Source organism: Aristolochia californica, unplaced genomic scaffold, assembly GCF_029961685.1.
Source record: "Aristolochia californica isolate CCGP_79_NKW_82.1479 unplaced genomic scaffold, dmAriCali1.0.hap1 SCAF_10, whole genome shotgun sequence".
NCBI lineage: Eukaryota > Viridiplantae > Streptophyta > Magnoliopsida > Piperales > Aristolochiaceae > Aristolochia > Aristolochia californica.
Window position 1 is genome coordinate 4328029 of NW_027181771.1, and position 12140 is coordinate 4340168.

The 12140-nt window shown below is 36.0% G+C and overlaps 1 protein-coding gene across 1 annotated transcript; it reads left to right on the forward strand.

The window, feature by feature from the left end:
• Positions 1-1413: 1413 nt before the first annotated feature.
• Positions 1414-9853, forward strand: LOC137940629 (alpha-soluble NSF attachment protein-like). Its single transcript, XM_068785783.1, has 9 exons — positions 1414-1699; positions 7269-7318; positions 7401-7473; positions 7601-7680; positions 7879-8030; positions 8168-8327; positions 8402-8449; positions 8668-8748; positions 9610-9853. The coding sequence occupies exons 1-9, from the start codon at positions 1555-1557 to the stop codon at positions 9688-9690; spliced, it is 870 nt and encodes a 289-aa protein (XP_068641884.1). The 5' UTR covers positions 1414-1554; the 3' UTR covers positions 9691-9853.
• The last annotated feature ends 2287 nt before the right edge of the window (positions 9854-12140 follow it).

Genomic DNA, 12140 nt, shown 5'->3' on the forward strand with positions numbered 1-12140 from the left:
TTATAGTTTCTAAATCTAGTGGGAAATTAATACATTTGGTTACCAGTTTGAGATTAAGGCTTCGAGAATTATAAGGTCTATTTGTGACAAGTTCATGTTTACATAAACATTAAAGTGGAGTAATCAATGACATAGAGTACTCTGTGTTACTCCAATTAGGGATGATCTCTAATTGAGACATCTTCCATCTCTTAAACATGTTAAAATTGATTAAACTCTTGTAATGTTAGAGGTTTAAAGGTAATTTGTCCTAATCCTGTACGAATAAAGTGATATTTATCATTTGTTTTACATGAGAGAAGATTCTTCTGATTGATGAGCGTTATTTAGATTGATTGTTGTTCCATTGTTTAATAGCTATTGCTATAAAGGATTATATTAATCCTACATTGTAGATTTATTTAAGGTTTAACTAATGGAATTGTCCATTTGTTAAGTTTTTCTTCATCACAGGGATATTCTAATAGACCAAAAGAGTTTTACTTGCTATTATTTGACTGTCATCTTCATTGTTAAATGTTTCTTGCATATTGTAATCTGATATTATTTTTAAAATTATTTTTAATAATTATTTTCAACTTTAACTGAACTCCTAAGTGAATAAGCCATATGGAATAAAAGATTTGTATTTAGATGAAATAATATATAAAATAAAATATAAAAATAAAATGTTATACGATGGTATTTAGATGAAAAAGTATATAGAATAAGATATAAAAACTAAAATGTTTTATGAAATAGCTTATTTTATTCTATTTATGTTCTACTAGATTGTTCAAAACATTTGTAGTTATTGAGTGACCAATAGAGTGCATCTTGACTAAAACTATGTGGGTTCCCTAGTTCTATTTCTATGTTGAAACAAATTTCTAACATTTCCTAGAAAAGGCACTAATGACAATGTTGTTAGAATCCGACTGCACAAGTTGGTTCGACCTGGTTGAATCGAAATCAGACCCTTTTCTGGTTTTCACATAAAAAAAACGGTTTTTAACTTAAAATACGAATATTGGACTGGTTGGTCTGGTACAAACTTGAACGTATCGGTTAGTTGGTCCGACTTAACTATTTTCTCAATAAGAAACGGTAAAAAAAAAATTAATAGAGAGAGTACTCAAAGCCATGACCAAGTCCTACATAGAAAAAGGTAGTATTAACCAACTGAAGATTGATTCATATCCAACTTCAAGAAAATAATATATGTACAAAAAATAAGAAAGGTGGCCCAATTGGACCCGGTCTAAGTAGTGGTTGAATCTGGTTTAATCCAGTTGGACCAAAACTGGTACCAAGGTTTGATGACCGATTCGGTTTTAATCCGGTTCAAGATACGACTACTTGTAGTCAATTGCGTTGGAACTTTGAAAGTTGATATTAGTCGCTCACGTTAGGATTCCGTGCCTTGAACTTTTGTCATACTAACGTGCGCCATATGCTCCATGCTGCATCTTTTCTCCTGATTCGCATCTCCAGACCATTTTCATTTTTGGTATTTCTTTCTGCGGTCGTCAATAGAATAGAAATTTGCTGAAAGAGGAGAAAGGGGGAGTTTTAATGGCGGATCAGGCGTTGAAAGGGGAGGAGCTGGAGAAGAAGGCGGAGAAGAAACTTAATGGCTGGGGTTTGTTTGGATCCAAATACGAGGATGCTGCTGATTTTTACGACAAGGCTGCGAATTGCTACAAACTGGCCAAGAACTGTAATCATATCTATCTATCCAATTTCTCGTATTTTTGTTGGACTATATGTCATTTTATCTTATGTGGATTTGCTTTAAAGTTTTGCTTATGCCAATTTGCGTTTATGATATTATTTCATTCTATTTCACTTTTATTGTTTCTCACTTTCTATTTTCGTAAGAAAATATTTTTCTGGCTGGTCAAATTATCTGTTTCTTTTTTTATTGATCATTTCTTATTTCCCATGTTTCGGGTTAAGAGTTCTGAGGGCCGATGCAATGCAGTTTGTAATTTTTTTCTGTTTTCTATTTATTCTTTTCTTATGGATGTAACTTGTAAGATTTATTGGATGGAAAGCATGGAAATTTGGATTATGTCTGTTGTGATTTAATTATTTATTTTAACTCAGTTTCAATGTGATTGAGAAAGATAGGTGTATGGATGCTGCTATTAGGCGTGCGGGTGTATGCTAGATTGAGTATACTTAGTGCATTCAGGGCGGACCCTTATTTTAGCGTCTGATTATTCAAACTGATTTTACTAATATGTTTTGGAATACGTTTTTGTTTGCATTCTTGTTACATTTGAAAAAAGGAAACTTTTCTCACCCCTTATGTTAAGGTCTACTGGTTGGGTTTTTTACATGAGCTGTCAGTAGAAAATTTGTTTGAAGTTTAATTTATACATATATACATGTTTTTATCAGTTGCTGTTACAGTGTTTTTTTCTACTCTTATCTTGTTACATTCTGTTGTTGCCAACAACTTTGTTCTTAGTTAGATTGCATTGCTAGTATCATATACAGAGTGTGTAGGTGAATTTGCTCCAGATCTGCTGAAATTGGAACTAAATTAGCAGAAAATGGGGTAGTAATAATTGGAACTAAGGATGAGTGTGTAAATTTGATCTTTAAGGACAGATATGCACAATTTGTTTCAAAGATTTCCCTCTATATGACTCTTGGCAAATATACGTATTGATGGTCCAATTTTTAAGTTATGGACAATTATAGCTGTAACCACCCAAGCCTTTTTCCTTGCATCGTTTATTTGATAAATATGAGTGAAAGAAATGATCAACCACTTGGTTGTGCAGATTTGTTTATTTTAAAGAGTGCATCTTTTTTTTTATAAAAAGAGCATTTTAGATAGGTGGGGTGGATTAAGGGGGTTCCTGATTCTCATAATGTTATTTATGAAATGGCATGTTGTTCAGAAATAGAAGGTCATTCATGGAGAATAGTGAGCGAATGTTACTTGAAGAAGTGAAACACTTAAGAAAGTATAAGGAGTTCTTTATTCCAATGTCCAAATTTGCCCCCCATTACTTATAGCACTTTTGAGCAAGATGCAAGAATTAACATCGTCCATTCTCTGTGCCAGATTAAATAGATGGTTAAGTATATGCATCAAATCTAGTGCTAGAGGATTTGATTTGGGACTTAAGAGACATAATGGATAGGTTAGATGCAAGAGAAGTGGTGGTTTTTAGTGCGTGAGTGGTGGAAGTCTAAGGCTGCGATAGATAGAGAGGGAATTAGGATATTGGGACTTTTATGGTTGTAGGACGTGTTAGGGATATAGGTAAGGAAAAGTGAGTTGTAGAGGACAAGACTCCTCTATCCCTCTAACATACACACCTTATATCTCCATATATACAAGTCCAAAAATTATGAAAATTGGAGCATAGGCACTTCTAAACTTCCTGAAACTAGTGACAATCTTTTAGATACAATCAGAATATTTTGAAATGACCAAACTACCCTCCAGTACATTTAACAATAGTAACTTGAGATATGATTTGCTCCAAATTCAGTTTCTTATGCAGTGGGCATGATTTCTAGTTGGTTGCACACCAAGAAGGGATTTGCCTCTCTGGCAGGTATATCCCTTCACGGGAATTGGAGTCTGTTGGCTCATATAGCGGGTCCCCAAAAGATGCCAGCCATGGCTGTTTGGGAACTTCCCCCTAGCAACTGCATCAAGCTTAACTTTGACAGAAGTGTTTTGGAATGTCCTGAGCCGGCGGGTGCAGGAGGTGTCTTCAAGGACAGCAGTAGAGAGATCATTCTCTCTTTATGTGGGGCCGGTTGGTATTGCTGACTCCAACATTGCCGAAGTGAGTGCACTCCATTATGGGCTGCAAATTTTCAGAGACCATCTCCACGGGAAGCTGCTTATTGAAGGGGATTCCAAAGTCATCATCAGTTGGTGCTTCAGCTCAAGCTTCCCCCCTGGCGCCAATGGTCAATCATTACTTGTATTGCTGACATTGTGTCCACAATTTATTGTACATGGAATCACATTCCTAGATCAGCCAATTCCTTGGCTAATATGTTAGCTACATTTAGAACCTCCCAGCAATCTCTCATTGTTTGGGACGGTTTTCCTCCCTATAATCACGCTCTTCCAAACCTATTAATATAATTCAGCATCATTTCCAAAAAAAAAAAAAAAAAAAAAAAAAACTTGAGATAGGAGGTTGCCAACCTCCATTATTAAAGCTAGCTTCCTAAACCATCCCAAACTCGAGAATAGGGTTCTTGAGGGACTAGGACTGTAGAACTTGGAATCATGGGGACTCTTTAGGACTAGTGGAGACTGACTAGGATAGTTTGGGATTGAGATGGATTAGACTAGACTTGATAGAAGAAAACTAGACTCACTTGAGTGCTATAACACTTGTGTATCTTAGTAATTTACTTTATTCAACGAACACTAAGACACTTGAACTAAAGAATTCAGACTTGACTTTAGGACTCGAGACACTTACTAGGGCTATAGTCATACTGGACTTTGGACTAGAGTAATGGGGTTGGGCGGCTAGGCTATTAAGAGGGAACTAGGTCAATGATAATAATGGAAAGGATGGAAGGTAGTACCAAGGACTCTTATTGTTGCCAAGGGCCATCCTCCTTGGGGGAGCGCTTGAGCTGGCTACACTAATAGAAACCCTCATGATTAGAAGCTAGTTGTCTGGTGACGTTATATCATCGGTCAAGACGCCTTAGGTTGGCCTAAGTCGATAAAAAAAGTAATATCGATTGATAGATCATTATAAGTCTTGCAAAGCCCCCTACATATTGGACCAATGCTATAGTTTCTCCTATGTGGGATTAAGAGTTGGATGTCCCCTTTCTTGGGCACTAAGCATTCTCTGGATGCTCCTAGATTCTTTGTTGAGTTGGTGCCCCTTTTGGAGGTTCTCTTGGACAATTTTTCCCATGAACTGAGTTAGCACCCTTCTAGAGCAAAATATCCTTTACATATATTTCAGCACCAATATGTAGCAAGCTTCTTATTACATAGTACAATATTGCCCTTTTACATCATAACTTGTACATCATACACGTAATAGTTCTTATAAATAAAAGAGACATGATATAATAGGTCTTATAAATAAAAGAGACGTGATAGACTTAAGTGTTGAACATATAGGAAGAAGCAAGAATAAAAGATAGAAGACTAAAACACAACAACTTTCTCTATATTTTAGTGGGGGAAAGTGGAGGATAGGATGGAGGCCCCTACAACATAGAGGTTGGGTAGGACTGTGCCTCCTTTGAGTCAGTAGACCAAAGCAGGGTAGAGTCCTTCCTTTCTCTATATGTTACAAAGCAGTTAGGGAGGATGCCTTTCTTTTTATCGATAAGGGTGGTGAGGGCCCCTCTCCCATTGGCAAAAGGGGGCACCCAAGGCTTTTCCACTATTTGACAGGCAATAGGGCCAGGCTCCACTTCAACCAACCTGTCCAAATCGTTTTTGATAATGTTGTGCATAACTCAATAGGTTTTGAAATGTTTGATGATTAAAAGTTCTATGATGGTGATGTAACTTATTTTGCATGTCCATGGTTGTTTTAGAGTCTATAAATAAGGGGATTTAGTGGTGGGTGTATTGGTGTTATGTTGCACAAGGTTCGATACATTTTGGATTCGGGTTAAAACTGTTGAATTTCAAGGGCATTTTGTCATTACATAAGTGAATATTTTGAGTCATTAGAGTTGATTAAACTTGGTCTGTCTTTGTGATGTATATATATGAGACAAGGGTGTAGTTTTTCCTCTTACTATAAGCTGTAGTACATGTTAAATCATTGGGGTTTATTGGTTATTATGTAATTTCTCACTGAAGTGATATTTATAAAAGAAGTCAAGGGTCGTGGTTTGACCCCTGAGGAGGCTGCTATCTATTGCAGCTTTATCTTCCATTGCACTCTTCTTCTTCTATTTCTTCATTGATTTGACCATCTTTTTTTTGAGAAATGATGATTTTATTAACATAGGAACCAAAATACAAAATCAAGGGAGCAAAACCCTAACAACTAGGGATTGAAGGTTTGCACCCTGCTTAGCAAGTACATCAGCGGCCAAATTGGCAGATCTCGGAATGTGAGTCTAAATACAGCTAAAGTGTGAACCAGTATCCATAATCTCAAGGAAAACATCCTAGTAGTGCCACAGGGGGGGGGGAGGCATGATCTCACCAACCAATCACCACCTTGGAATCTCCTTCAATGTGAAGAGGGCCCCCACAGTTGTCACTAAAGTCGTGAAACCCATTAAGGAGACCATGAAGTTCAGTGGTTGTCGAATCCAAAATCCCCAAGGGGCTCGCATAGGTAAACAACTACTTACCAAAAGAGTTAGAGATAACTCCCCTCCCTGGATTACCAAACGAAGAGCCATCAAAATTAAGTTTGAGGTGCCCGGGCCGAGGCGGGGTCCATTCCCTCACAATAGGGGACTTTGATCGAGCATGTAATCGAGCCAAAAAATTCCAATTATCCTAAATAGTAGAGCCCACAAAAGGGGAGAAGGCCTTCTTGGTAAATAACCAAGAGGAAATGTGCCCAAAAATACTATCCGCAACTCTCTCCGGGGATTCAAATTTGGCCTTGAAACGTATGTGATTTTGTTCATTCCAAAGACCCCATGGAATGAAGACAGTACAAGCTGAAAGAATCAACTTTCCCAATCCTGGAAGAGCAGAACCAAGAAGCATCCCACTGGCAGGAATTAGATCTACTGGCAAACAAAATTGTAACCCGACCTTGCAAAGAATGGAGGGAATTTGCTGTAACATGAATCAGTTATGATGAATTAATACAATTCTTCTTCTCTTGTGCTATCTATTGCTAGCTAGAAAATAATGACATAAATCCAAGTTATTCTTTTGAACTTGAAACCTAGGAATACCCTAAAGTCGAGACGGAAGTGGCTGCATTGCTCATACTCACGGCCTTGTCTATAAACTTTATTTTGTAGCTTTGCAGCTTTACCCTCGTTTTCAGTTGTTGATCAACGTTTTTCCTTTCCGTTTCCATTAAGAAGCCATTCCAAAAGCTAGATAAGCTGCTCCATTCCTTGTTTGTGTTAGATATGCTGTATGTGAGAGTTGCCTGTGATCTGTTGCTGATTGTTGTGAGCGGACTCTAATACTTTGCCTGAAAAGATTTTTAAGTTTTATCATCCTTTTTACTGCAAATAATTTGTATCTGTTACACTAGACCACCAATGAGAAGACAGATCTGTATCTCCTTCCATTAAAATACATAACTGTTATCTCATATGCATATCATTGTTTTTAGGGGACAGAGCTGGAGCTGCATACATCCAACTGGCAAACTGTCATTTGAAGGTCTGTTTGTTGATCTGTTAGATACCATGCCTTTTTAATGTGTTTCCGTCTGAGGTTAAGCTATTGGTTTGTTATTTTCTAGTTAGAGAGCAAGCATGAAGCTGCCTCAGCCTATGTGGATGCCGCAAATTGTTATAAGAAAACCTCTTCTCAAGGTTCTCACTTGTTTTCCTATCCATGTCAGTTGCCCAATCTGCCTTGTATAATTTTAAGATTAGCTGCTCTTTGAAAATAATTCCTCTCTTTTCTGAGGCTAAATGATCTGCTATGTTGGCTTTCCAGAAGCCATATCGTGCTTGAATAATGCAGTGAATTTCTTTCTGGAGATTGGCAGATTGAACATGGCTGCAAGATACTGCAAGGTGAGGCTTCTTGTTGTTGGAAAATTTCAGGAAGACTTTTTATTTTTGTGTTGGTCTTGGAGTTCCTCAAACAATATTTGATATGTTTTCCCCCCTGCAGTGGATAACCATAATATATGCCTGCTTTTAATTTCTTATACTATCAACATCTGTACAATTGTTGGTTAACTGTATGGACCCTGCAATTGACCTATGCAGGAAATTGGGGATCTCTATGAGCAAGAGCAAAACTTTGAACATGCTATGACTTTCCTCGAACGAGCAGCTGATCTTTTCCAAAGTGAAGAAGTGACCACATCAGCAAACCAATGCAAGCAGAAAATAGCTCAGTTTGCTGCTCAGCTGGAACAGTATTGCGCTATTTCCTAGTAGTCTTTTTCATTTGTAGTAGTAGTGTTTTCCAATTAATATTGAGAAATGATTTTGAAGTTCCCGGAAGAAAGTAGAAGATTAATTATTTGGCTTTTTCTCTTTTTGTTCTTTTCAGATACCCAAAGGCAGTTGAGCTTTTTGAAGAAATTGCTCGACATTCTATGAACAATAATCTTCTTAAGTACAGTGTCAAAGGGATTCTTCTCAATGCTGGACTATGCCAACTCTGCAGAGGCGATATTGTTGCCATTACTAATGCTTTAGAAAAATATCAGGTCTAAATTCATCCCTTGTTGCGTTTGTTGCGTAATATTTATATGAAATATGACTGTTCCATTTCATTTTATAGGATCTTGATCCAACATTTTCAGGCACACGGGAATACAAGTTTCTTTCTGTAAGTTTTATTTTCCCTGAACTGGTCTTTTCCTGATATTTTTTATTGAAAGTTTTGAAAGATGAATTAGAAATATTCGGTAAATTTTGTGAAGATTGTGTGGAGGTTGATGGTATGTGTGGTTTGACTTAGTTTACAAGTAATCATATAAGTTGCTTATTGTTAATTTTCTCTTAAAAAATTGTTCTATTAACTTACAGTTATTGCTTTATGAACAGGATTTAGCCGCTGCAATTGATGAGGAAGACATCACAAAGTTCACTGACGTTGTGAAGGAATTTGACAGTATGACCAGGCTGGTATGTTTTCTATGTGCTGAACTTGGGCGAAAATAATTCACACTTTGTAGGGACTTCTGCTGTTAATTTTATGACCGACTTGTTTTACCACCATTCGTTGATCTGACCTGACCCTCCTTTACTGGGTGTATGTCTACCAGTTAAGTACTTGACTGCTGGAGATATTTGTTTTGCTCTCTTGCACTGAACTTCAGTTGAAGTTGCTTGATCCAGAAACATAGGAAGCTACCTGGATATTTTTCCGTATGTCTTTTACTTCACGAGTTGTAAATAGTTCACATATCCTAAACAGGCCCCTTTTATGTTTATAAGATTACCTCTGCCTTGTTCATCGAATGCATACTATTAAACAGAAATTCAGTAAAGAAAAGAAACTAAAGAGAAAATGAGATTGGGAGAGAAAGTTGTGTGGACTATCCTATTCTGCACGAGAATCAACACTTCTCAATACATAGCTCCAGATAGAGTTTACATCAATTGAAGCACATTGACATTGACACAATCCAAATGCCATGATGACCAGTCCCTCTTTGCCTGAGGCGCAATTTGTAGCTTTCTAGGTTGACAACCTGAGTTAGAGAGCCAAGACAAAATCCCAATTCCTTTCAGTAGAGCTCCAGCTTCCCCAGAGAACCATGATGGAAACCTATAATGTGGCTTGCATCATCTTTTCTGCAGATCTTCCATAACTAAGTCTTTTATGCAGTGCTTCTGTAGCTAGCAGTCTGAATCTACGAATATACGACCTCATGAATCCATGATCATCTTCGATTATTTTCAGTTGCTAGCATGCAGAGCTCCATACGTTACTCTACTGTTCAATATCTCATTTCAATGGATGTTGACAATTTGTGACACCAGGATGCTTGGAAAACCACACTTCTGTTGCGTGCGAAGACTACACTGAAAGCAAAAGAGGACGAAGAGGATGATCTTACATAAATTCATTCATGTGTGATTAGAAGGGGTTGTTTCTTGTGTTTTGTTGATGAATGGCTTTGTCGTACTTTGTGGAGTCTATTTGGTTCGAGGTGCATGAATAGATCGGTACTCTCTTTTGTTCCTCCATGAAGACTTCAATTCAAGCAAGAAGATATTGGGTTCTTGTTTGCTTATTATCAAAGAAATAAATTGAAATTATAAAAGATAATAGACACATATTGCAAAAAGGTTTTTATGTGGTCCATCCAACTGACCTAATTCATTAACAACTTGCTCGACATTTGATAGAATGCAAATTTTGTAATAAGAATGGTAGGGCAAATGGGTTGATTTGTAAGTATGGAAAGCCATGAAAGATAAGGGGAAACTAGAATTAGTAAGTGTTTGAGTCCAAAGCAGGACCAAGGGGTGCCACTTATTGGGTCCTAGTTAAAATAGAGAAAGCTATAGAGTCTTAGCCAAAATTGCTTATAAGAGTCCTCGTTAATGTAGAAGTTTCCTTTTGAATGTAATTGCAAAGGATAAGGAGTCTTTGAAATTTTAAGAGTCTATAATGTTGGTCATGGTGGTGTCTCAAAATGAGGGTGAATTTAGATACAAAATAAAAAAAAAGTATTATGGTGTAATTAACAATAAATAGATTGACAAAATAGAAGGTAACATACACAACCACAAAGAGGTAAAGATTTTTTGTTATTGATTTTTCTTAGTAGTAATCACCATCCAAGAATCCTTTCTCGGGAAAAAAATTCACTACCTTGTTGTAGTAACAAAGTTAGAAACAGATTTCAACTTTCTTTATGCCAAGTATAATACCTAATTAATTTATCTCGATCTCTCTCTAAGAGATTCACATACAAACTAGATTTCACGTCTAGTGGGCATTCCCTTCCTAGATTAAAAGCTCTAGATTCAAGACTTCAGAATGCCAATGTTTCTAGCTTTCAAAGTACTAGAGAACATTTAAGATAAAAAAAAGTTAAAGTACAAAAGAGAAAAACAAAACTTACAATTTTCTTTTGGAGACAGTTATTTTCCTAATGAGATCCGAACTTCACATCTTTAAACATGTGGAAGGAAGTACGTGGACTTGATGGAACTAGGAATATTGAGAAATATGCAAAGAATTTGAAGAATATACAAAATTTTGAATTTTTCTCGTGTACAAGGGTAAAGTTAGAATTTTAAGCATAATTTTTTTTTTAGGTTTGATATGCCATTATTGAGCTCAATGAATGCTCCTCTATGAGTTTAGAAGCCTATCTATAAGTTTCCAACCATAATAGCCATTTTGAACCATTATCCAAAAAGCTACATAAGAGGTTGATCGATCATACCTTTTCATTCATCAATCAATTGACCTCCAACTACTATATTTTGAAGCTTCTATTACCTTATAATCAATTTAAGCATCGATGAAAGTCAATTTTAAGCTTTTGTGGAGGTTTGATCTAGTTCTTCGATTGATTGATAATGCCTGATAGAGGTTGATGGATTATACTCTATAACTTTTACCTTAGCATCCTGGTTGATTGATCATGCCTACAAAAGTTGATCAATTAAACTTTTAAACTGACATGTTGGCATTCTAGTTAATCGATCATGCCTATAGAGGTTGATTGATCAAGCATATATAATGACGGTTTATTACCTACATATGATCGATCAAGCCATACATTTAGGAACTAGATGGCTAATTTCTTTATATTGCTAGAGCTTTTTAGAATTTTCTAATTTTCCTAGGGTTTTCAAATCTTTAAGCTTCTTCTTTGTGTAAGTTCTTCTTCACAGAAATAATCTTCAATGAGTTTTTGCTTCATGTCTTGAGTTGTGTTGAATTTTGTTAAACATAAAACTTTATCGACTTGTTGTAATTTGACTACAATGAACTTTTATTTATAATAGACGAAACAAGTAAAAATCCAATTATAATTAAACTACCCTTGTCTCAATTGTACCTAAAGTTAAACACTAAAAGATAAATCTTAGAAAAATTAAACAACTAAACATAAATAGAATATTAATATAACTAAAACGCCTTTAATTGAGACTCTTTTTGTAATATCTCCTTTTGTGAGACTCTTATAAGACTCCACCGTTTTAATTCTGACTCTATGAAACTTCTTACTATGAGAGTTATGTAAGACTCTTTCATATTTGCTCTTCAACACTCTCCCTCAAGTTGAGGTTTATAACTCTAGCTTGCAATGAAAAGGATTCTTAATCTTCAATTTTATTTTGTTGAAAAAAATTCTTCATAGATAAAAAAAAACTTCCTTTTTTGTGTTCTCCCTTTTTTGAATATTTTGGTCACATAAAAATTACCACAACATGGGAACAAAATACCCCTTTCTTGTACTTCTTCTTCTATTTCTCCCCCTAAAACTAGGGATAAAAAGGACATAGAGACCCAGCTTGGTTAAAACACATTATGGGAGAAGAAAATTACT

Bases quoted from the DNA above. Each gene is read 5' to 3' on its own strand.
- LOC137940629 (XM_068785783.1), top strand. From the start codon at position 1,555: ATGGCGGATCAGGCGTTGAAAGGGGAGGAGCTGGAGAAGAAGGCGGAG. The intron at 1,700-7,268 runs GTAATCATATCT...CATTGTTTTTAG, and splicing joins CTACAAACTGGCCAAGAACT to GGGACAGAGCTGGAGCTGCA. The intron at 7,319-7,400 runs GTCTGTTTGTTG...GTTATTTTCTAG, and splicing joins TGGCAAACTGTCATTTGAAG to TTAGAGAGCAAGCATGAAGC.